Below are 26,723 nucleotides of genomic sequence, written 5' to 3'. Positions count from 1 at the left end.
AGCCTCAGGAGTGATTACATTAACCCCTGGTACACTGCCGTGACACTAAACTAGCGGGCAGTCACTCCTCGCCCTTCTTTTTTTGGTTCTGGCAACAACAGGCCCTTGAGCCCCAGGTCTGATCTCTATGTGCACCTACATGATAGGTGCCCGAGGCAGGAGCAGCAGACTCCCAGCTGAGAGCAGGTGGAAGGAAAGCGGGAGCTGGCAGCTCTCTGAAAAGCACAGCTGCATGATGGCCTAGGGTGCTTGGGTACCAGGGAGTTGGGGCTCCCCCCCTCAACTGGCCCTTGTTCCTCCTCCTGCCTGTCAGAAAGAAAAATAAGGCCGGCCCTCCCTGCTCTCTCCGTGGATTCCACATCTTGGACTCAACCAACCAGGAAGTGAAAAGATTAAAAAAAATTCCTGAAAGACCTGAGAAGCAAAACTTGAATTTGCATATGGCAAGCAATGCTTTACTTAGCATTTACATTGTATTTACAACTATTGACATATCATTTACATTGTACTAGGCTTTATACTTAACCTAGCTATGATTTAAAGTGTGTAGGAGGGCTGTTAAGACAGCAAATCCTCAGAGTTCTCATCACAAATTTTTTTCTATTTCTTTAATTTTGTGTTTATATGAGGTGGTGGATATTAACTAACTTGTGCAAACCATCTCATGATGTATTTAAGTCCAGTCATCACGCTGCACACCTTAAACTCATACTTGCTTGTTTAGTCGCTCAGTCATGTCAGACTCTGTGACCCTGTGGACTGTAGCCTGCCAGGCTCCTCTGTCCATGGGATTATCCAGGCGAGGATACTGGAGTGGGTTGCCACGCCCTCCTCCACGGGATCTTCCTGACCGACCCAGGGACTGAACCCACGTCTCTTGCATTGCCGGGTGGATTTTTTACTACTGACCACCAGAGAAGCCTCCAAACGTCTCCAGTGCTGTATATAAACTATGGGAATCCCTGGTAGCTCAGCTGGTAAAGAATCCGCCTGTATATCAATTATATCATAATAAAATTGAAAGAAGAAGAGATGAAGTATAAAGGAAGATGTGGGTGGATAACATGCAGAAGTTGCGCCACTTTATATAAGGCACCTAAGCATCTGTGCATTTTGGCATCTGCAGAGGTCTTGGAATCAATTTCCCACAGATGGGGGGATGACTGTAGTTGTCTCAATCGGGTTTGATGTTCCAAAGGCCACTGGAAGCCTGAGAAACGCTCATCACAGCGGCAACATGCCACCTTGTGCCTGTCCCACTGGGAAATTTGGAAAGCTGGGAACTGCGAGTGTTGCTAAGGACGGCGGGAGACAGGAGCCAGTTCTGGAAAGCTGTCAGGCTCAACGGAGTCACCTGAACTGACAGGTGCGCTGTGGTTCCACTCCTGGGTATGTAAATACCAAAAAAAGTCTCAGCCGTGTCCACGAGGAGACCTGTGGGGATGTCTCCTACACAGCATCTGTGTGGTGACAAGCTGGAGGCAACGGTGGGCGGGGGGGAGCCGGCCCCCACTCCCAAAAGCGAAAGAAGAGGAAAATGCGAGAACTCGAGCCCCAGGCACCATGCCGCCTGAGCAGCCTCAGAGGAGGGGCACCCACAGCCAGACAGGTTCTCAGGCACGGTGCTGATTTCCACGCAGCACCGAAACGCACGCCTGCAAAACAGGACAAGCTGGGGTGCCAGCAGGTGTTCAATAGAAGGCTGTCATTAGATGCATCAGAGGGCTGGCGGACGGTGGGTGATGTCGGACAGGGAAGTGGGGATAAAGGGAGAAGTAAATAAAATGACAGAGCAAGGAGGAAAGTGGGGGATAGGATGGATTAGGAGATTAGGATTGATATGTATATACACTACTGTGTATAAGATACACATTAATAATGTATGTACAGAATAGCTGAGGAAAGAAGAGAAGCTAAAGGCAAAGGAGAAAAAGTAAGATAAACCCACCTGAATGCAGAGTTCCAAAGAAAAGCAAGGAGAGATAAGAAAGCCTCCTTCAGTGATCGATGCAAAGAAATAGAAGAAAATAATAGAATGGGAAAGACTAGAGATCTCTTCAAGAAAATTAGAGCTACCAAGGGAACATTTCATGCAAAGATGGACACAATAAAGGACAGAAATCATACAGACCTGACAGAAGCAGAAGATATTAAGAAGAGGTGCCAAGAATACACAGAAGAATTATACAAAAAAGATCTTCATGACCCAGATAACCACAATGGTGTGATCACACATTTGGAGCCAGACATCCTAGAATGTAAAGTCAAATGGGCCCTAGGAACCATCACGACGAACAAAGCTAGTGGAGGTGACAGAATTCCAGCTGAGCTATTTCAGGTCCTAAAAGATGATGCTGTTAAAGTGCTGCACTCAATATGCAGCAAATTTGGAAAACTCAGCTGTGGCCACAGGACTGGAAAAGGTCAGTTTTCATTCCGATCCCAAAGAATGTTCAAACTACCGCACAACTGCACCCATCTCACACACTAGCAACGTAATGCTCAAAATTCTCCAAGCCAGGCTTCAACAGTATGTGAACTGTGAACTTGCAGATGTTCAAGCGGGATTTAGAAAAGGCAGAGGAACCAGAGATCAAATTGCCAACATCCACTGGATCATTGAAAAAACAAGAGGATTCCAGAAAAACATCTAATTCTATTTTATTGACTATGCCAAAGCCTTTGACTGTATGGATCACAACAAACTGTGGAAAATTATTCAAGAGATGGGAATACCAGACCACCTGACCTGCCTCCTGAGAAATCTTTATGCAGGTCAGGAAGCAACAGTTAGAACTAGACATGGAACAACAGACTGGTTCCAGTTTGGGAAAGGAGTGCCTCAAGGCTGTATATTGTCACCCTGCTTATTTAACTTACACGCAGAGTACATCATGTGAAATGCCGGGCTAGATGAAGCACAAGCTGGAATCAAGACTGCCGGGAGAAATATCAATAACCTCAGATATGCAGATGACACCACCCATATGGCAGAAAGCAAAGAAGAACAAAAGAGCCTCTTGATGAAAGTGAAAGAGGAGAGTGAAAATTGGCTTAAAACTCAACATTCAAAAAATAAAGATCATGATATCCAGTTCCATCACTTCATGGCAAATAGATGGGCAAACAATGGAAACAGTGGCTGAATTTATTTTGGGGGGCTCCAAAATCACTGCAGATGGTGACTGCAGCCATGAAATTAAAAGACACTTGCTCCTTGGAACAAAAGTTATGACCAACCTAGACAGCTTATTAGAAAGCAGAGGCATTACTTTGCTGATAAATGTCCATCCAGTTAAAGTTATGGTTTTTCTAGTAGTCATGTATGGATGTGAGATTTGGACTATAAAGAAAGCTGAGCACTGAAGTATTGATGCTTTTGAACTGTGGTGTTGGAAAAGACTCTTGAGAGTCCCTGGGACTTCAAGGAGATCAAACCAGTCAATCCTCAAGGAAATCATTCCTGAATATTCATTGGAAGGCTGATGCTGAAGCTGAAACTCCAATACTTCAGTCACCTGATGCAAAGAACTGACTCATTGGAAAAGACCCTGATGCTGGGAAAGATTGAAGGCAGGAGAAGCGGATGACAAGAGGATGAGATGGTTGAATGGCATCACCAACTCAATGGACATGGATTTGAGCCAGCTCCGGGAGTTGGTGATGGACAGGGAAGCCTGGAGTGCTGCAGCCCATGGGGTCGCAAAGAGTCGGACAGGACTGAGCAACTGAACTGAACAGATCTGAATGCACAAAATGGGCTTCCCTGGTGGTACAGTGTAAAAAATTCACCTGCCAATGCAGGAGACTCAGGTTTGATCGCTGGGTCAGCAAGGCCCCCTGGAGAAGGAAATGGCAACTGGCTGCAGTATCCTTGCCTGGAAGATTTTATGGAAAGAGGAGCCTGGTGGGCTACGGTCCATGGGGTCACAAAGAGTTTGACACGGCTGAGGGAGTGAGCACAAACACACGTATAAGATAGCTAACTAATGAGGACCAACTGTAGAGCAGAGGGAACTCTACTCAGCGTAATTCAAGGAAGAGATATATGTAAACATGTGGCATGTTTACATATATGTAAACATGTAAACATATATGTAAACACATGTAAACATGATTCACTTTGCTATACGGCAGAAACTAAGGCAACACTGTATTTTTTCCCAATACAATTTTTTAAAATTAGTTAATTAAATGAGGGTGGCCTGGACCCTGGCAGGTCACCTCTGCCCCTAGTCCAGAGGTTCTGACCACTGAAGATGGTGGTCCTCTTGCTCTCTGTCCCTCCCTGGCTCCACCAGGGCTTGCCTCCCGTCCACCCACTCACCTGACCTTCCTTCCAACGACTCTTGTCCCAGGCCCACCTCGTGATAGTTCTTATTAAAGGGGCAGTGAGGGGCCTGCCCCTCTGCTGGTTTCCCTGGCAACCGATGAGCCCACCCGGTTCAGTGGCCCCTGTTACTGATAACCTCCCCCTGCCTCTGGGAGCAAAACTTCCCATCAGGACCTGCTGCCTTGGCAGCACAGTGAGTGTGAGTGTCATCCCAGGACCCTGCTCCCAATGTGTAAGCCCCTCATCCATTAAACCAGCGATGTCTGTGTTGCTGACTCTGGGTGCTTTCTTGGGTCTTGAAACTGGGCAACTGCAGGGCTTGTAGGCCTGCTGGGGGACAGCCAGACAGGGAGGAAAGGAAGGAGTGGGTTGAGGAGGAGAGACGTGGGAAGACTTGCCCCTCAGACAGAGGGAGACTGTGTGTCTGTCCCGTCCTGGAGGCGAGCCCAGGACCTTCCACGAAGTCCTCATCTCCCCGTGAAATATGAGAAGGGGGATGCAAGGGTTAATAGTCAGTCACCTGTCGCTCTGGCTAAGCCATGAGAAGAACAGCATAGGTAAAGAATAAAAGCCAGATATAGCAACTAAGTATAATCTAAAGAAAAAGTCCATCGGGCTCATTAGTTGGGGTTGTCATGCTTTGATAAGCTAAGGAGGAACACGGTGTGGACCTTGGAACGCCAGGTAAGCTCAAGTTCAGAAGGCTGCTTGTGCACACACTGATGGTTCTTCCGATGTTCCTGTGAAGATTGCTGCCCCGGGCCGTGGGATGCCCTTGGGACTAGGAGGTAACATAAAAGTACAGAGAAGAGCATGAACTCTGGGATGTGACTGGGGGCATGGGAACCTTATGTTATCTAAAAACCAGACACTTTCTGCATACCGAGAGCTCAATAAAAGCGATGCAGACTCGGTCAGCAGGGCTCTTGATCCTAGAGGTCATGAGTCCCCTGGTCCCATCTTTAAAACACTAATACAGTATACTAACACACATATATGGAATTTAGAAAGATGGTAACGATGACCGTATGCGAGACAGCAAAAGAGACACAGATGTATGGAACAGTCTTTTGGATGCTGGGAGAAGGCGAGGGTAGGATGATTTGAGAGAACAGCATTGAAACATGTAAATTATTACATGTGAAACAGATCACCAGTCCAGGTTCGATGCATGAGGCAGGGTGCTCAGAGCTGGAGCACTGGGATGACCCTGAGGGGAGGAGGGGGATGGGGAGGGAGGTGGGAGCGGGGTTAAGGATGGGGAACACATCTATACCCATGGCCGACTCATGTCAATATATGGCAAAAACCACTACAATATTGTAACGTAATTGGCCTCCAATTAAAATAAATTAATTAATTTAAAAAAACTTTAATCCTGTCTCTAGTTTCCTTTTTCCAAACTGTGCGGTAACCACTTTCAATCCCTACCTGCTGTGCTGGCCGCAGCAAGTGGAGCCCAATGTGGGGCTCGAAAGTGAAGGGTCGCCGAGAGGGAAGCTAAAGTTGAACAATCGAAGCAGTGTCCCGAGGAAGAATGGGGTGAGGCCTCTGGAAATCCCCCTTTGCAGTAAGTAACACTCTCTCAGGCATGGAAACTGGGGTTAGGCATGGAAAATTCAGAAAGCTCGGAACAACACCCGCCATATATATGCCTTATAAGGTAGCTTTTAAAAGAGGCGGGGTGGCGGGATGGAAGAGGGGGCAAAAATCAGTGAGGGCCGGCTATTGGAGCTTTTACAAACCACTGAGAAACATTGCTGGGGGTTCCCTTCTTTAGATTTAGCAACATGGGAAAACGTAGGTAGTGAGTTAGAGAAACTTCTTTGCAAGGGAGTGCCCTTGCCTGCATCTATCTGGTCAACTTGGACACTGATAAAATCCGTTTTGGAACCTCTTCAGACCTCTAAAAGCTCAGAAGGGAGTGAGGATGAACGTGAAACCCCATCAGAGGGAGGACCTGAATACACAGAGCCCGAGGGGGTAGAACAAGCTGCATTTCCTCCTGTGCCTTTGCTTAAGAAAGAGGAATTTCCTCTGCCTCCTCTTCCTCCCCCTCTTGTCTTAACTTCTGGAGCAGCTCAAGCTTTTCCCTCCTTAGGACAGACAGCAGTTCTGTCGCCCCTCCAGAAAGGTATTTGGCAGGCTCGACAGGAGGGTTGATTTGGAGGTTATGGCTATGGCATTTCCATTGACAATATATGAATGGATAGCTCCTGGGACAGATCCTAATAATCCTAGTGGGGTATATGAGGCTATACACAAGCAGATTCAAAATATTAAAGGAACGTAAGCAAGCTGTTCAGATTTATGGAGTAAATTCTCCTTTCACCTTGGGAATAGTGCAGGGACTAGCTGACGGTTCCCGTTTGATTAGGGCGGCTCATGACCAAGCCAGAAGATCCCCATCTCTTCAGATCAATTGATAGGCAGAGAAAATTGGGGGAGAACTCAAGATCAAGTGCTTATAGAATAGGTGAGGCGATACTACATAAGAGCCTGGGAGAAAACAGAGGTTAAAGGACAGGCTTTCTTCACTTTAAGAGAAGAGCTCACCACCCCAGAGAGACAATCCCTGCTGGGACAACATCTTATCAGTCAGGCCACCCCTGTCATCAGAGCCCATTTGAACACTCTTTGGTTTATTTTTTAGCTATGAAACTATGACTCCAAAAAAGAGAGATGACATTTTTGACACTGAATGGCCAGGATATTCTTTAGACTCCAGAGAAAACTGGTTAAAATAAAGTCTTTTTTGAAATTGCAAAACCGGTTCTTCTTGCATGTACAATTAGGAAAAAGTTGGCTTGTTAAAATACTTTTTTGGGGCTCCAATTCTGCCTGAGAAACAAAAACGGGCCTGGGGAAAAACCTGAAGTTAACTCTTATCATGTCCTTGGGCTACACAGCCCACTCTATCTGGGACTCCAGCCATGAACAAATTGGTAGAACTCAAACCAAGAAAAAAAAATGAAGGGGCAAAGAGACATTTTAAATTTCAAGAGGAAAACTATGAGATCTCTGTCTGTCTGTCTAAATTTATCTGTATCTCAGTGTGTGTCTTTGTTTTAGGATAATATGAGGTTAACTTATAAATGAGCTCTATTTAATTTCAGGTTCACACGAACTGAGAAATATTCAATATTAACTAACATTAATGTTTTGTCTGTTAGGCTAATTACGTCTTGAGTCATCAGCATTGTGTAACACTTTGATTGTGCTTAGGCTTAATGTAAATTAAATATGTCGATGAAGAAAGTAACTTGAATGAAGGAACTTTAAAAATAACACACACACAAATATATATGATATGAAAACTTTTAGATAAACTCTACTAAAAACAATTATATTTTAGAAATGTCTATCTAAAATAATCTCTGAGGACTGGGGTAACTTAAATTTCTAGGGCTGTGCTAAACTAAATGATAAAAGTTTATTAAATCGCTAGGTCATTGCAAATAAATTAAGATTTTTGAAACATTAATTACTGAACACTAACAGAGAAACTAAAGAGATTGTGGGTTATTAATAAATATGTTTAGTGCCATCCCGAGATGTTCTCTATTAAAAAAAAATTAAAACTGGTATTTATGTTCACCAATCTACAAAATGCTAATAGAAAAGACAGTTCATGGTTTCTTAAGGAAAATGAGATTTATGTTTTTAATAAAAAAGGTATGAAAAATAAAATTTCAGTCTCTAAAAAGTGAGACTAAACTTGCAGGTGGTTATTCACTAAACAGATAAAGTGATGAATACAAAAAGTGTAAAAAAGGTTTGTGGTAAGTGAAAGAAGAGTTTTGTGCATGGTACATTTTCTTAAGACATAAACTGCCTTTGAAGTCTTATTGTTACTGTGAATAAGTAAAAAACTATTACTTCACAGTGAATATAAGCTGGTACCAATCTGGAATTTGGTTTTCTCTTCCTGTTAAAAGAACAAAGTTTTCTTGGAATATGGCTTTTGATAACAGATTATGTAAATTTCTTTGTCTTTAAGTGATTCACACTTGCTTATAAAATCTTTTGTTACTTTGATAAAATGAATGAGTGTTATTTCACAATGATCTATGGAGAATATGGCAAACATGCACAAAGATCATTCTGCTTCTACAAAATTAACCCTTCATCAGGAAATTTAAAAAGGATAAACAATAGTTTTAAACCAAACAGTCAGGGCTATGGGAAGTCCAAGATGGCCACTTGGCTTTTCCTGGGTCCCTGACAAACCTCACTTTTATTTCATAAGCTAAAGCCTTTCCTGGCTTCAGGGTTGATATCTCACAATAGGAAAAAAAATGGTTAAAATGTGTTTTATACAATCTCCAGTGATTGGGGCATCCACTTTGCTGGACAGGTCATACAGATATTGGCAAAAAATTTCACAAACTTCTTCCAGACTATCATGTTTACTGATGTCCTTGGTCGTCAGGCAAGGACCACAGAACAAAGGGATTGGTTACATGAGATTGAACAGACTGCTAAATATGACTACAATTTTCATGACTTTTTGTCTGACATATTACTGGCTTCTAATTTTTGTTTTCAGATATAAAAAAGCTCTTCTCCTCAAGTCACTAATGGTTTAAAAGAATTTAGTGATTTACACCTGCAGGTAAAATTAAAACATTTCTCTTTTCTCTTTGCCTCGTCCCTCCAGAAATTGGAGACATTTGGGCTGTGAACAGCTTCATCAAGGTAAAAAGGACTATCTCCAGACATTTACAAAAGTCTCAGAGTATACTGAGGATCTCTAAAAGAAATATCCCCCCCACCCCGACTGATGTCAGGCCTATGGCATCTAATACGTTTCACTGAATCTTCAGTTCTAGTTTTGCTAATTAAGATCTGTATTTACTAAGGGGGCTTCCCTGGTGGCTCAGATGGTAGAGGTCTGCCTGCAATGCGGGAGACCTGGGTTCAATCCCTGGGTCGGGAAGATCCTCTGGACAAGGAAATGGTGACCCACTCTAGTACTCTTGCCTGGAGAATTTATGGAAAGATGAGCCTGGTAGGCTAGTTCCTTGTGCTTATGTTACACTGTTAAGAGGTTTAATTAAGTTATTAAAAAGGACACTCTAAGTTTGTTTCTAAAGATTATCTCAGTAACCAGTCTTTGAATGAAGATCAGATGCTCCAGGATCTACAACCAGCAAATTAACAACAGGCTACAGTCATTTAACAAACCAAGTCAGATGACCTGGAGATATTACTGAGCTATACCTAATGAAAGTTCTTGACTTAAAGTTCTTATTTATGATTTTACTATTACTGCTAACTATATTGTTTTCTATACTGCCTGTTTCAAAAAGTGTTGTCCCTTACATTATCAAATGTGTGACTGAGCCACTGATATAATGATGGTATATAGTTACATATGAAACCCATAGTTATAATGGATGTAACTCATATATCTTCCTTTGGTAAGCTCTCTTACATACATGTGACTATTGATACATTCTCTTAATTTATATGGACCACTACTCAATCTGGTAAGACTACAAAACATGTACAAAGACATTAATATGCTTGTTTTGCTGTTATAAAACTACCAAACACTATAAAAACTGATAACGGCCCTGCTTATACCAGTAGAGCATTCCAACAATTTCTTAAAATTTGGTCTATAAAACATTCTACCGGCATTCCCTATAATCCACAAGGACAGGCCATATTGGAGAGGGCTAATCAATCACTTAAACATATGATACAAAAACAAAAAAGGGGGCGATGCCATAGGACAATAAACAATATTGAATAAAGCTTTATTTACTATCAATTTTTTGAATATTTCAGCACAAACTATGGAACCTGCAGCTGAGCGACATTTTCAGGCTACATCCACAAATACAGCTAAGTCTGTGATTTGGTGGCAAGACCCACTAATAAATGCTTGGTCACCGGGGAAGTTAATTACATGGGGAAGAGGGTTTGCTTGTATCTCCCCAGGAGAAGGTCTAGAACCTGTGTGGATTCCAACTTGTAGAGTAAAACCGAGCAGAAACAGCCAGTGACTCCAGGCAACCTGATCATGGCTATGTTTGCCCTGATAACCATCGCAGTGAGTATTACCCCGGGCTTTGGCAGAAGCAAAGAATTATACCTATTGAGCCTATGTACCTAATTCCCCCATTGCTAAGGCCTGTTAATTGGGCTGATCTATCCCTGTTTATGTTAATGAATCCTCCTGGATCCCTGGTCCAGAAGACAAGCGTTTGCCCTTCATAAAAAGGAAGAGGAGACCCCCTTCAATAGTACTTTGGGTTTTGACACTTGGCCTCTTTGCCTGGATGCTTACCAGAGCTGTCTTAATCTATCAATGCAGGCTTGACTTTCTGTAAATTCTTTGGACAGAAATCACACTAAGGTTTAACTGCATTTACTTTCTGGATTGAGCTTTGGATATCGAGAAACTAATCAAAATAACCAAATCAGATAGAGCCCTGTGTGAGAACAGATGCATATGGGCCAACCGACAAGATCAAATACACTGGGATAACTGTCGCGGGACTGAGGTGGTGATCTTACTTAATGGTTCCATGGAATTGTCTGGGACCGGTCCCCTAAGGGGTATACAGTGTCTAATTGCTTACACCATAACTCATCCTGCAATCCTTATAAGAATTTGCATTGGCATGTATGTGAGTACAATCACACTACTATTACTACACACAAAGAATATCCGATTATCTGGCATGGCAGTGGCATGTCTTCACCATAGCAACAGCTCAAATCAGGTAAGGCTCAAATATAAATATGGAAGTTGGCCTGAAGAAATATTGAAATAAGCCTGAAGAAATATCAAATTTGGGATGGAAATTATTCTCATTCCACAGTTTATACTCTGTCATTCAATACATCAACAAACTCGACGTTTTATACTCAAACTTGTGTTTGAGATCCATACATGATTATGATTGGCACTATAACTATTAACAAGACAGAAAGGAACCTAACCTGCCAGGATTGCAAACTATATACTTGCTTGATTCAACTCTAACCATTTCTATGTGATGTTGCACAGGTGTTTAGGAGTCTGGCTGCCAGTAACTCAAAGTAGGCCTTGGGAACCCTCCCCTGACATGCATACTTTGCTCACAGTACTAAATACCATTCTGAAAAAAATCCAAGTATTTCATTGAGCTCCTTCTTGCCACCATAATGGGCATTATTGCCATCACCATCACAGTGGCAGTGGTGGGAGTAGCTCTCCATCAGATGGCACAAACCACCACTTTTGTGCAGGAGTGGCATAAAAATGCCAGTTCCGCTTGAGGAGCCCAAACTCATATTGATGAGGAGATTAACAACAGGTTGGTGGATGTAGAAAGGAACCTACATCCTGCAGTGCTACTCTTAGGGGCAGAAGTGCAAAATCTTAAATTACAAATGCATTTAAAGTGTGACGAGAATATTACTATTTTCTGCGTGACCCCCCAGGAGTATAACCAATCTGAACAAACCTGGGAAAATATTAGACGACACTTGCAGGGCTATATGACTGACAACCTTACTCTAGATATTAAGCAGGCAAAAACCATTGGCATGCAGCATGCTTCTCTTAGACTACTACCAGGAACAGATACACTTCAAGGAATAGCAGAGGGCCTTAAATCATTGAGTCCTCTTGAGTGGACCAAAGATATCAGAGGTGGTCTCATTAAAACACTACACGTGCTTTGTTGTTTCACTATAATCCTCTGTTTAGTCTCCAGAAGCACATGAAAAGTCCTCCGAGAACTAACGAAGAAAGAAGCCGTGAGATCGGCACATCTTCTGCTCCAAAAACAAAAAGGGGGAAATGCAGGAGTTAATAGTCAGCCACCTGTCACGCTGGTTAAGTCATGAGAAGAACACCATGGGAAAAGAATAAAAGTGAGATATAGCAACTAAGTATAATCTAAAGAAAAAGTACATTGGGCTCATTAGTTGGGGTCATCATGCCTTGCTGAGCTAAGGAGGAACATGGTGTGAACCTTGGAACTCCGGGTCAGCACAAGTTCAGAATGCTGCTTGTGGAAACACTGATGGTTCTTCCAATGTTCCTGTGAAGACTGCTGCCCCTGGCTGTGTGATGCCTTTGGTACCAGGAGGTAACATAAAAGTACAGAGAAGAGCATTAACTCTGGGACGTGACTGGGGGCATGGGAACCTTATGTTATCTAAAAACCGGATACTTCTGCATACTAAGAGCTCAAAAAAAGTGACGTGGAATCGGTCAGCAGGGCCCTTGATCCTAGAGGTCATGAGTCCCCTGGTCCCAACTTTAAAACTTTAGTTCTGTCTCTCATTTCCTTTTTCCAAACTGTGTGTTGACCACTTTTGACCCCTACCTGCTGCGCTTGGCTGCAGCAGGGGGAGGCAAGGAGGCCAGAGGACGAAGACCTGCTGTCCAGGCAGATTCCAACCACGGCCCAGGTTCCTGAGCAGGAGGAGACTGGCTCTAGAAAATGAGCCGAGTCAGCGGGACTTGCCCGTGCGTGCAAAATCACACATGAATGGTGGGGAGGCTACACCCAACCCACTGACAGATGGTGTGAACCCAGGGAGAACTGGATTTACAAAGGGAAGGGTCAACTCCGTGGAATTCCAAAGCCATGATCAAGGGCCTCCACAGCTATGTCAAGAAATGGGCCATTTTAAGAGAATAGATAAAGAAGTGGGCAAAGCCAAACCAGGATGAAGGAGTGGCAGCCCACGGTGGTGGATGCAGGTGATCTCACTCCGGGGCCTGGGCCATGGGGGTTCAGTGCTCAGAGCCCCAGTTTCCAACATTCGTTTTGCTCAGTGCCGACACTGACCTCACACCTCAACATAATCTTCCTTCTCTGCTGATTCTGAGTGGGTGTGTCAGGGACTGAGCCTGTAGCCTCAGGGACTGAGGAATGTAGGTCAAACTCTGTGCAGAGCCCAAAGTAACAGAGGATTCCAGGGCCCCGGGGCCTGCAGGAGTTGTGTTCTGTCCTTGAACCATGTCCTTCCTGAGGCCAGGAAAGCATCCTCTACCCGCCTGTCTGCCAGGCACAGAGGGGCTCTGAAGGTGGCACCTGGACAGGGCGCACCTGTCCCTCGGGAGCATCCATTCCCCCAGCCACACTGTGGATAACAGCACAGAGCAAGTGTGGCCGCAAAGCCAGCCCGACCCCATGGAGGATGCCGTCCCCTTTTAACCTTTTATTCACGTAAGAAATGGAATGTTTCTTGCCATATCAGTAAACAAGGATGTCACAGTCATCAGCAGTTGCAGCCCCCCTATGAGAGCCAGTGAGACGTGAGGGAACTCAAAAAGGAAAGAACAGCTGCCATCTAGCAGCCATCAGGCTGCAGCCACTTCCTATGGTGAGCTCTGAGGAACACAGGACACAAACCAGGATACTGGGCTGGAGAGCTGAGGCGCATGTGAAAGGAATGATTTCAGTGAACCTAGATTCTTGCATCTTCCCATACATAGAAAAGTGCTAAATTCCTTAACCTGGGATATTGGTTTTCTTTAAATAACGGTCATCTTTTGATGTTCAGACTACCTGCCTTTTGTTGCAAAACTTCTATATAACCTGGCTCCTCCCCTTGCCTCCTCAGAGTTTCTCTTAGAGCTACTTGAGATGCTGTCTCCCGGACCTGAAGTCCTAAAATTTCCCACTGAATAAAACATAACTCTCAACTTTTAGGTTGTGAATATTTTTTTAAGTCAACACACGTGAGTGTTAAACTATGAATCACAAGACACAACCTCCACACTCTGGGTCCACCAGACTCCTGAGCAGTCATGAATTCCCCCAGAGCTGAGGCTGCAAGCCAGTAGGATCCAGGACACAGCTTCTGGCTTTCAGCACCACCTTTGGTTCCCAAGAACCCAACGTGCTTCATCACAAGGGAGGATGACAGGGCCTCCCCGCTCCCCTGGTGGGAATCAGAAACCACATGAATGAGCCCGTATAAAAAGATCAGGTTAGAGACAGCTCTTGGAGGCAAGCCCTCACCTGAAACAGACTCCCATTTTGTATAAAATTGGAGAAAATGAGAAAGTCAGCCCTTTGAGAGAAGATCCATTCCCTGAATACACAGGGTCTCCCCCAGGGCACTGGCCTCATCCATAATCCACATGCAATAAAACCCATCTGATTACAAGCAAATTCACTGTGAAAAATCCTACTTGAAATAAAAACATTTCAGTCATAGTCAATATCTAAAAATTCTTTTTTTTTCCCTGGCCACAAAAGGTAAACAAGTTTGAAAATGAATGGTTTTTTATAACATTTTAAAATCATCACCCTGCTCTTTATACCTGTGACAATTAATTTTGTATCATTTATTTCTGTTAAAAGTATATCAGCTACCTATTTACAATGAGATTGTGGGAAAACGAACAGATGATGACTTCAGGGTCCCACACATTTTCCAATGTAATTTTTAGTGGATATTTTGTAATTTCACTTCATCCCCTATTCCATTGTGAATTTTTAATGCATCCTGCACATAAAGCTTGTTTTCCTAACATCATGGTTTGCTTGGGGTCTCATGGGGTGTGAGCAGGGCAATGGAGTGGGAACTAGGGGACAGAATTCTTCCTCTTCCTCCTCCTCTTTCTCATCAACATAAACGGCAGTAGAGACCACAGCCCAGCTGCACCGCTGCAGCAGGGCTGCAAGTCCTTGCCTTGACCCCACCGTGGTACCCACCTTTGAGGACGGGCTTCTTGCCGATGCTCTGGATGCTGTAGACGGCGCTGGACAGGTGCACGTCTGGGATGAGCTCTGCTAGCAGGTACCCGGAGTACCAGGCACACAGGGAGACGAAGATGAAGAACACTGCCTTCAGGGTGCCTGTGGACAGACAGACAACAAGACGCATGTGGGTGCCCCCACCTGCTCTCCTGACCCCATCCAGGCCTTCCTGATGGCACCCCTGAGTCTTGGCAGAATGCCCCATGGGGAATTCCTCAGGACGGTGGGCTGGCAAGGGCCTGGGGGCACTCAGTGGAGCCCACTGGCTTCCGAGCACAGCCATGGGGGAACAGGATAGGGTGAGGTGAGCAGGTGACAGGAGTGGGATGTGAAGGAGGTCGGGCTGAGTTTCCCATCTGCTGCTGTGCTGGTGAGCTTCCTCACGGGCTCACATCAAGGACTCGTCAGGCAGCCCTGACACCTGGCCTCGGGACTGAAGAGGCCCTTCCCTCCAGAGCCCGTGGGACTTAGGAAGCTCCTGGAAGCAGACAGAAACCCGGAGGGTGGCGGAGGCGCCCTGGTTTGTTTACTGTGTCACTCCAGTGCTAGGGTGGGACCTGGCACCCATGAGCACGCAGTCACCCTTGTGACACTGGAAATGGTCCCCAGACTGTCATTATTCTCAGACAAGGCTGGAGGGACACCCACGGTTCCTGGCGAAGGATGTTGTGGAGTCCTGCTGCAGGCCACGGGTGTGAGGCTTTGCACCGATCACACGGAAGTGGAAGCAGAACCCAGAATCAAGGTCAACTCTGAAGCTGACTGAGCCCCTTTTTAACCATTGCCAAAAGCCCCCGATCATTACTTCCTGCCTCCCAGTTAGAGAGAATGCCCACTCCAGTAAACACACTGTGCTGCTCAGTCGTGTCTGACTCTTTGCGACCCCACTGACTGTATCCTGCCAGACTCCTCCATCCATGCGATTCTCCAGGCAAGAATACTGGAGTGGGTTGCCATGCCCTCCTCCAGGGGATCTTTCCAACCCAGAGATGGAACTCAGGTCTCCTGCACTGCAGGCAGATTCTTTACCATCTGAGACACCAGGAAAGCCCAAGAGTACCGGAGTGGGTAGCCTATCCCTTCTCCAGGAGGATCTTCCCAATCCAGGAATCGAACTGGGGTCTCCTGTCTTACAGGTGGATTCTTTACCAGCTGAACTACCAGGGAAGCCCAAATACCGTACAGTACCCCAACCAATCACCTAATGCTAACCTTCCAGCAGTAATTTTGTCTTGAGGCTACAATAATTGGCTATTGACCCATGAAAACTGTTGACTCTCCCTGGTCTTTCAGGAGTTGTCGGCCCGCTGAGCACCTCCCAAAGCCCACATTATCTCTGCTCTTTGCTCTTAATAATAAATTCACTCCCTTCTGAGATGCTCTGTGTCTGGAAATTCTTTACCAAACCGCGCTCGGACTGCCTCCACAGACGTCCCTGGAGAGACTCTGTCTGGTCGACAGACTCCAGGATCCTCCTTTTAACTTCTGGGGACAAGGCAATGATGCACTCTTAGGTTCCTAGAGGCCTGGGGGATAGCTCTGTCCCTCCACAGACAAATTTTTTAGATTTTACTCCGTAAAGAGTCCACAGATCAAGACTGTGCAGCATTCCCCAAACTGCCAAGATCCAGGGATGGCCCAAGACCCTGCACAAGGGGACTCAGGGATGTCCCCCATAAGTGTTTAGGTCCAGTCCTGAGAAATAACAAGAGGACGAATGGATGGATGGAAGGATGAAGGAAGGGAGAGAGGGAGGAAAGAGAGGGAGAAAGGAATGGAGGATGAGGGTAAAACAAGAGGGGGGAGGGGAAGGCAAGGGAAGAGCCTGCCCACCGGGCCCCACACGTCCTCACTGTCTTCTTTCTGTTCCCTCTCAGGCAAAGCATCCAGAAATAACTGTACCCTGGAGTGGCTCCAGGCCACACCATCTCCCTGCGCTCCAGGCAGCTGTTCTGGTCGAGGCCTCCAGAGCCTCTAGGCTGCCAGCCCCAGGCCCCTGGGATGGCTCTGCCCCGTCCACACCCTCCCTGGACAGCATACACCCTCCTGGAGGCGGGAGGTTCCCCTGTCCTGGGCAGACCTGGCCTCCTCTGCTGGCTTTTCCCCCCTGTGTCTCTCCGCAGGATCTCAGATGAGCTCACCCGGACCATCCTCCAAGCTCTGGACAAGGCTGCCCCCTTGCTGACCTGTCAGCACCCAGGATAACTCGCAGGGCCTCGCAGGCCCCAGACGAAACCCTTGATCTTCCCCAGCTCCCCAGTCTGCTCCTGCCCCACATCTTGCCCAGGACAGGCTCCGACGTCTGGGCCTCTTTCCAATTCCACACGTCCCCTGCCAGGCTTTGGTGGAATCCACTGGCCAGGCTACTGGGGGCCCGCCACAGACCTCTCTTCATCTCTATGGCCTCTGTCTTCCCAGGTCCCCCATCCTGGCTCTTCTTTCTCCCTGGTAGCGAACCTAGGTGCTCCCCATGGTGGGTGCTGACTTATCACTGGAGTGTAATAAAGAATGGGCTTCCCAGGTGGTGCTAGTGGTAAAGAATCCACCTACTAATGCAGGAGATATAAGAGACATGGGTTTGATCCCTGGGCTGGGAAGATCCCCTGGAGGAGGAAATAGCAGTCACTCCAGTATTCTTGTCTGGAGAATCCCATGGACAGAGAAGCCTGGTGGGATACAGTCCATAGGGTCACCAAGAGTTGGACGCAACTGAAGCGATTTAGCCTGCACCCATGCACATAATAAAGGATACATCTCATCTTTATCCCAGTTCCTGGCACAGAATTCCTCAAACTCTGATAACTTCCTGATTGGAGTGTCTGCTGTGGTTCATACGGGGCCCCTTTCATCCACACCAAAATTTATGCTAATGAGGTGGGTCTTGGGATAGTTTCCAGGGAGGGTGGCTGGCCATGCCAGAAAGACCCAGCCCATACCTCAGACCCACTCTCAAACCCCAGGAGAGGGGAGAGAAAGGAGGCCAGCTCAGTCATGTACCAATGATGTAATAAGATCCCAGTGAAACTTGGAACTCAGAAACTTGGGGGGGTTTCCTGGCGGGGAACACACAGATGTGCCAGGAGGGGACGTATCCCGATTCCCAGGGGTGTGGGGACGGGACTTTTGCTCTGGGCCCTCCAGGTCTTTGCTGATGGCCATGCCTGCTGCTCAGTTGTGTCCCACTCTTTGTGACCCCAAGGGCTGTAACTTGCCAGGCTCTTCTGTCCATGGGATTCTCCAGGCATGAATACCGGAGTGGGTTGCCACTTCCTCCTCCAGGGGATCTTCCCGACCCAGGGCTCAAACCTGTGTCTCCTGCATTGACAGGCAGATTCTTTACCACTGCACTACCTGGGAAGCCCTGCATTTGGCTGGTCCTCCTGATTTGTATCCTAAAGGATAAAACTGCAATCACAAATACAGTAGTGCTTGCAGTGTTTCTGTGAATCGTTCCAGAAATGCCCCTGCCCTAGGAGTTGTGGGAAGCCTCCGTTTTGTAGCCGGCTGCTCAGAAGTGTGGGTGGCCCCTGAAGCCTATGGCTGGCATCTGAAGACAGGGCAGCTCGCAGGGGGCACAGCCCTTAGCCCCTTGGTTCTGTGGGTGGTGGGTGTCAGAGGTGAACTGAGTGGCTGGACACCTAGTCCGTGTCAGAGCGCTGGTGTCGCCCCACCCAGAGCCCTGAGCAGAGACCAGTGGGTATTCCCCAGCCCCCTTTCCCACTCTCCAGAGCCCAGCCCTGGGTATCCTCTTTCTCTGGCCATGATGAAATGCAAACCTCTGTCAGTCTGGCCGTGTTGAGCCCCGGATCTCAGCTCCCTCTTCATTCCTAATACCTAGAGATTCCCTCCCCCCGCCTCCCCCACCGACCTGGACTAACATGGGGTGGGTTATATCCGGTCAGTGCTGCAGGTGCTTGGGGGGGGGGGGTGTCTGGTTAGCTTAGGTAGTCACCTGGTGAAACAAGACCCCTCTGCCTCACCGGGATCATTTAGTCATTTTTTCAAGTGCATATTTCAATATCAATTCCCTCTTTTTTCCAACCATGCAGTTTCTGAGAAGGTTAGAATGTAATGCAGAGAAGGCTTTCGGCTGGGAAATGACTGAAACAGTGTGGTTATTGCAGTCCCTAGCACAGGGACACCTCCAAGCTGGAAAAACCAGCCACAGAAAACACAGCGAGAGCCCAGGGGGAGCTGGCATGCTGTCCCGGAAACCCCTTTGTCTGTTCTGAGCTCCAGCCTCGCCGACCCGCTGCCGAGCTGCCTGCTGCATCTGCACCCTGGGGATGAGTTTGTCCCTCTGCCCCCACGGCGCCCACCTCTAGACCCTGGCCATCTGTTCCTTCAACGGCCCCAGCGCGGATCTGTGGCCTCCTGGGTGTGGCCTGCGTGGGCACCCGCGGGTCAGCCCATCGGCGTTGCCCACTGCATCTCCCCTTCAGGTCTGCACAGCGCACTGGGGATGGGGTGAGGGTCACAGGGTGTCCCAGACAGGCTGCTGGGTGCGCCCTGAGTGAACCGTGGGATGCGACTGCTGGAAGCATGGATTCGGCATCAACAGAGTCTCAGGTTCAAAAACAATAGTTCACTGTGTCCCACGTGTCAATTCACAGACAAGTGTTGTATTTGAAGAAAACTGGCAAAGTGGAGGTTATTCAGATCTTCTCAATGTCACACGTGAGATCTTTGAGCAAAGAGTTGCTGTTTGGTTTGGAGGAGACTGAAAGGGAGTGGGGTGCCACCTCTCTGATGCCCTTTTGCTTGGAAGGGAGGCATGGTTTTGTCCCCACATGAACAAGGACAAACCGGTGGCAGTGACAGGGAAGATAATGAAGAGAGAATAAAAGCCCAGACATCCTCACACAAGGAATCATGAACTTGGAACTTGAACGTTTTCCAGGGGCTCCTAGGAAGGCTATAAAGAGTCTGTGCTCTGGGGGAGGGGTGCAGCTGCTGACCCCCAGGCCAAGTTTCCCACAGTGACTGGGAGGAGCCATGATCTGCAGCCAGAACCCTCCTGGGGAGGGCGGGCAGACCCAGCAGCATGTACTGACCAGTTTACGGTAAGAAGATGAGGCACGGGTGGGTGGTGGAGCCAGCACCTGGGGCCGCGGTGGGGGGCATGGCTGAGGATTCATCTTGGGAAAGGTGGAGGCTCAAGGACTTGGCTAAGATCAGCCTCGGTGCAGGGGGCAGGGCGGGGAGGTCTACCCCAGCAGGCGAGGTCCAGCACCTTCAGACGTGGAGGAGGAGATAGAGGAAGTACACAGAGTCCAGGAACTTCTGTGATTCTGGGACCAGGATCTGGCCTTTCCTCATAAGGCAATAAAGTTGTCATCAGCCCACAGACGTGTCCTGAGCGCTTCTACCAGTTGTCACCCATGAGCATTAGAGCAAAGGCCATTCTGGGCACAGGCAGGAAGGTGGAACTTCCTCCTCAGAGACCCTCTGTTAGGGCACACGTGTGTATGCCCTCCCTTCGCCCCCCACTCAGATCCTCGGGTGTTTCAGGCTGGCGCTGACCACTTAGGCTGGAGGACAAAGCCAGTGCACACTAAGGCAGGATACTGGTGAGGAGGGTCTCAGGATCTCCCCCAAATCCAGTCCTGAACCCACAAGAGTACACTCAAGAGGGATTCCTTCCACATCAAGTGGACAAGGATGCTGTTTGTTACTGGCAGCCTCCCCACAGGGACCCACATCCCCTGGTCCCCCGGAGCAGCCACACCTGCACTTCTTGTCCTTGAGAAGCTGGGGGCGCTGAGGGGTGGGTGGACCAGACTTGGGTTTCAGCGGCTTTGTGGCTCCAGGCCCTGCTGGTCCCAGTGGCCACAACTGTCACAGTCCTGTTGACGAGGCTTTGTGGCAGTGCGGCTGGGAAGTGTCATGTCGGAGCATCTCAGCAGGTTTGCAAGGTAACCCACCTTTCAAAGTTCACATGCCAACACCCGTACTTTTAAGGAATTAGGATGACTGTTCCAGGTAGCTGCCCTTCTCCTTCGGTCTGAGTGTCCTTCCTAGAGCCCTACTCGGGGCAGACCTGGGGCTTGGCTGAAGTGTCTAGGGAAATGCTACTTCCACGCATTGTCAGATCCTTAGCTCACAAAATCAAAAGTGGCATAGCCCTGACCTTTTGCGAGTATTTTCTCTGGCAGCCACACCCAGATAAATGACAACTCGGTGTGACTTCAAAGCTTGATGTGAAAGGACCACATAGCTCACAAATGAATCACAAGGACTGTGTGTGAAAAAGTAGTAGGTGGGGGGGAAAGCAATCTAATAATATTCAATTATTTTCCACCAAGTCAACAGCAAAATCATATGATAAGTATATACTAAATAATATGTTGTGCTCAGATGCTCAGTTGTGTCTCACTTTTTGTGACCCCATGGACTGTAGCCCACTAGGCTCCTCTGTCCACGGGATTCTTCTGGTAAGAATGCTAGAGTGGGGTGTCATTTCCTCCTCCCGGGGATCTTCCTGACCTAGGGATTGAAACCGCGCCTCTTTTGTCTCTAGCATTGACAGGCAGATTCTTTACCACTAGCGCCACCTGGAAAGCCCAAGTATATAATGTAGAAATAATGAAAAAAAAAAAAATTTCCAAAATGGCTGTAATAAAAGTCAGTGCCCCAAGAGATATATTTTCCCCCAAGCAAAGAGGTGCATCTCCTCACATTTATCCTACAAGCCCTGCGAGTTACCCAAAGCAGTACTGTTCATAGAAAAATGGTTTTGTAGAAAGCATGGATATTTTACACAAATACAACAAAAGTCTTAAAACTGGGCTTTCCTACATGTTGGGCATGGAGCAGAAAGGCAGTGAGCGGGACTTTCTGCTGTCTGGTCACACAACCAGAATGCCTCTCAGGGAGGAAGGAGGTCGCCTGCCACCCAGGGATGGAGGGCTGACCTCTAGAGAGGCCAGGAGAACGCTCCATTTTTGATCTTTTCATTTCTTCCCACTATGCTGCCATGCTCTGGGAGGAATCCAGATCTCCTCAGATTACGGAAGAAACAGCAAAATTGACTAGAAAGGGAATGTGTGGCAGGGGCCAGAGGTTCACATGGACCCCAGGGTGCCTGAATTCGCAGGCAGGCGGGAGGGCGAGGCACATAGAGGCCACTGCTGGGAAAACGAGTGCTGGGAGATGAAATAGTATCTTTCTTACTTTTTCCCCCCAAACATTCTGCAGGCTCAAGTAGTTTGGAGGAGAGGAGTGGGGAGTAGGGCGTCTTATAAAAAGACGCTACTGGAACTGTCATAAAAGGGACAATGGGGCATTCCTTGTTAATGAGCCCCCACTTCCCAGCCACCCGGTGACTTAAAACACTTAGCTTCTGCACTCTTCATAATTCCCTGGGTTCGCTGGGTGGACCTGTGGCTAGGATCCCTGGCTTCGGCCCGAGGGACCCCAAGTGCAGTTCACAAGGCCCTCTGACCGGTTCGGGCAGCCCCCTCCCGGCCCTGGAGCGCGGGGGGCCTTGAGCACCTCCCGCGTAAGGGCTCACTGGGTTCTGCTCTAGCTGCGCTCAGCCACTGCCTGCTCACAGTCACTGGTTCCCCCCTTTTCTCCGCCCTGCGCGCCACTAGGGCGGTGGGGACAGGCGGGAGGGCGGACGAAACCCCAGCCCACTCGCACCGCGGCTGGATTCGCTTCGCGCATTCCTGATCCCCGAAGAGAAGACCCTCCCGGTGCCGCCCCCACCTCTGGCTCCGCGCGGCGGTCCCAGGAAGGGCGAGCGGGCGACTCTCCAGTGCCGGGCCCCCCTTCCCGTCTCCCTCCGGTGGGGCATTGCACTCACCGGCAGCCACGGGGCGCATCTTCCAGGTGCGGCTCCGGGCCCTCCTGACCCTTGGCCGCAGCTCCGGGCGACAGAGAGAGCCTGGCGAGGGCTGGACTGACCACTGGGCGACACGCCCTGGGGGGCCGGCCGGGGCGAGGAGGGCGGGCAATGCGTGTGCCGATGTGCCAGGCGGGTGCGGGCGGGGCAGGTGAGCGCGGCAGGTGCGCTGGCTGCGCCCCGAGCTCTGGGTCAGCAGCCCAGGCTGACTAGGGAAAGAACCAGAGGGTTTTGCTCTGAAGGGAGGACGCCCTCCCTTTATGGTTGGCGGCTCCAGTTCCCAATTGTCTCTCAAGATCAACAGACTGCCAAGATAGCCATATTCTGAGTCTTTAAGACGTTCCACCAGAATCCAGGTTCCAAGTCCAGGTTACCCGGGTCACTGTTCTAAGGCTCTTCGCTTCCTCCAGAAGTTTCTGCCCACTGCTGTTTGCACAGTCCAGCCTCCTGCCTCTTGCTTCCTCCTTGACTCAGGGAGTTAATCATGGAAAACAGAGCAATGTCCCAGGCCCCATGGTCAGGGTGGCAGGGCTGCAGGTCCTTGAGTTTCCAGGAGAACAGGCATGCTCGAGTGGGAGGCCAACAGATGTTGGAAGTGAGCTACCCAGAAGACGCGCCACCTCCAAAGAGAAAGGGCTGTGTCTCCCCCACAGACGGCTTGCACTGCAGACATCCATCAGGTTGTAGGGGCTTTTGAAAGTCACGGTGGACTCAGAATCCCAAGGGCAAGTTAAAGTTCCAAGGGCAGTTGGTCACTTTTGTGGAAAAAAGAGCTCCTGAGAGGCAGGAAGCGCCACCCTCTGGATCTGTTGGCTCCTGCAGTTCTGCTCCCCTAAGAAAGCCCAGAAGATTCCAAAGTACCCTGGGTGGTGGTGGGGGTCCAAGGAAGCTTGGCTGTGACCTGCCCATAAGACAGGGGTCTCTATTACAACTCCTTCTCCGGGACCAGCTTCCCCGGTAGTTCAGTTGGAAAAGAATCCACCTGCAATGCTGAAGACCCCAGATCAATTCCTGGGTCTGGAAGATCCACTGGAGAAGGAATAGGATACCCACTCTAGTATTCTGGCCTGGAGAATTCCATGGACAGAGGAGCCTGGTGGGCTACAGAGGCAAACAGTATGACACAACTGAGCGACTTTCACTCACTTCACTCCAGGACTCCAGAAGGAGAACCGGCTTGAGCATGGCACATTTCCGTCTGGATGCTTCTCTGAGCTGCTCTATAGTGCTACTCAGAAGTCATTCCCCAACTATTCCTAACAGTTACACTAAACACTATGAATCAGCTCATTAAAGGGAGTGTGGGTTTCATCTCATCTTTGTCTTGAGCTCACCTCATTTTGGAGATGGAGCTTTTATCTCTGAGTTTGCTTTCATTTAAAAAAAATGTAGTCAAAAGTGCTCTTAACATAAAATTTGTCACTTTTTACCAAATTTTTAAAAATGTACACTTTTAAGTGTACAGTTCAGTGATGTTAAGACTACTCACATTTTTGCACAACGGAACTCCAGAACGTTTTTATCTTGCAAAACTACAACTTTGTTCCTATTAATCAACTTCCCATCCTCTCCCCACTAGCACCTGGTAACCACCATTCTATTTTCTGTTTTAAGACTTTGAGTACTTCGGATATCTCAGATAATTGGAATTATACAGTGTTTATCTTATTATGACCAGCTTATTTCCCTTAGTATAATGAACCTGAGATTTATCTGTGTTGTAGTATGAGACAGGATTTCAGTCCTTTTTAAGACCAAATACTATTATATGTGAAGCATATCGCCAGTCCAGGTTCAATGTATGAGATGGTGCTCAGGGCTGGTGCACTGGGATGAACCTGAGGGATGGGATGGGGAGGGAGATGGGTGGGGGGTTCAGGATGGGGAACACATGTACACCCATGGCTGATTCATGTCAATGTATGGCAAAAACCACTACAATACTGTAAAGTAATTAGCCTCCAATTAAAATAAATAAATTTTTAAAAAAGACCAAATACTATTCCATTATATGTATAGGCCACATTGTCTTTACCTATTCATCCCTTGATGAACACTAGAGGCTGTTTCCACCTCTAGGCTAGTGTGAATAATGCTGCTATGAACATAGGTGAGCAAATGTCTTTTCAATTCTCTTGGGTATATACCAGAAGTGGGATTGCTGGATCATATGGTAATTCTATTTTAATTCTTTTGAGGAACTACTATACTGTTTTCCACAGTGGCCGCACCATTTTACATGCCTAATAACTCCATTTTCCAAGTGTTCCGATTTCTCTGCATGCTCACCAACATATTATTTTTATTTTATAGTAGTCGTCCTGAAGGATGTGAGGTGATGGCTCATTGTAGTTGGATTTCCATTTCTCTAATGTATCAGTATTGTTGATATGCTTTTCATATGCTTATTCGTTATCTGTGTATTATCTCTGGAGAAATGTCTATTCAGGTCGCTTGCCTATTAGTAAATCTGGTTGGTTTTGTTGTTGTTGAGTTGTAGGAGTTCTATAAATATTCTGGACATTAACTCATGATCAGATATATGGTTGATAAATATTTCCCCCAATCCATAGTTTTAACTGTGAGGACTGTGCCCTTTAATGTGCAGAAGTCTTGTTTGATGTAGTTTTTATTTGGCTCATCTACTTTTCCTTTTGTTGCCTGTGCTTTTGGTGTCATACCCAATAAATTATTATCAAATCCAGTGTCAGAAAACTTTCTTCCTATGTTTTCTTCTAAGAGTTTTACAGTTTTAGCTCTTGAATCCACTTCAAGTTAATTTTCTTGTACATGGTTTTAGGTAAGGGTCTGATTTAATTCTTTTGCATGTGGATATTCAGTTCTTCCCAACTCCATTTGTTGAAAAGACTTTCTAGTCTGTCTTTATGCCAGTACCACTGTTGCTTTATAATAAGTTTTGAAATCAGAAAGTGTAAGCCCTCCAACTTGGTTCTTCTTTTTCAAGGTTACTTTAGTTGTTCAGAATCCCCTCAAATTCCATTTGATCTCAAGAATCGATTTTTCTATTTCTGCAAAAAGAAATATTTTGATAGGAATAGCACTGAATCTGTAGACTGCTTTTGGTAGTACAGGTGACTTGTGTGTGTGTGTGTGTTAATTGCTAAGTTGTGTCTGACTCTTTGAGACCCTGGGGACTGTAGCCTGCCAGACTCCACTGTCCGTGGAATTCTCCAGGCAAGAATTCTAGAGTGGGTTGCCATTTCCTTCTCCAAGGGATCTTCCCAATTCAGGGATCAAACCTGGGTCTCCTCAATTGCAGGAAGATTATTCACTGTCTGGGCCATCAGGGAAACCCATGGGTAGCTTGACAACATTAAATTTTCAGATCTATGGACACTGGATGACTTTTCATTTCTTTGTGTCTTCTATAATTTCCTTCAGCAGTTTTGCACTTTTCAGTGAACTTTCTTAGTTAGGTTAGGGTTCGCTTTCAGTTTGCTGTAATCACCGTACATCCAGACCCCACTTCTGATTCTCACACTATGAGAAACTTCCTCAAGTTCTCCTTAGCAACTTCCCTGGATAAACACAACATAGCTTCCATGTCTGGGGAGCTGTTCTAAGGAATTTTCTTCAAAGAAGAAATGCTGTGTACACACAACACTGAAAAAGGTAATGAAATCTATGGGAGTGACAAACGATGGAGTGATTGTTCGAATAAATTACTGTGTCACCGCTTGTAACTCTATGAAGGAATTTAAAATGATTGGTGTCAGGAGCATTCATTACTTGTAATACACATGAAACATGTACATGAAATACACGTTAAGTGGCAAAGCAGGAACAAACAGTGGACACT

General features: G+C 47.2%; 1 protein-coding gene across 1 annotated transcript in view; it reads right to left on the bottom strand.

The window, feature by feature from the left end:
• FAM3B (FAM3 metabolism regulating signaling molecule B) overlaps positions 1-22,943 on the bottom strand; it is a 60,195-nt gene extending 37,252 nt beyond the window's left edge. The window contains exons 1-2 of the mRNA XM_020899815.2: positions 22,865-22,943; positions 15,013-15,156 (exon numbers count right to left, since the gene is read on the bottom strand). Coding sequence (XP_020755474.1) covers positions 15,013-15,156; positions 22,865-22,883 — 163 coding nt within the window. The 5' untranslated portion in view covers positions 22,884-22,943. The remainder of the gene's footprint in view (positions 1-15,012; positions 15,157-22,864) is intronic.
• Positions 22,944-26,723: the final 3,780 nt, after the last annotated feature.

The sequence above is a fragment of the Odocoileus virginianus genome, chromosome 4, assembly GCF_023699985.2.
Source record: "Odocoileus virginianus isolate 20LAN1187 ecotype Illinois chromosome 4, Ovbor_1.2, whole genome shotgun sequence".
Classification (NCBI taxonomy): domain Eukaryota; kingdom Metazoa; phylum Chordata; class Mammalia; order Artiodactyla; family Cervidae; genus Odocoileus; species Odocoileus virginianus.
The sequence above is the reverse complement of the archived record's forward strand: the minus strand, read 5'-3'. Positions and strand labels throughout refer to the sequence as shown.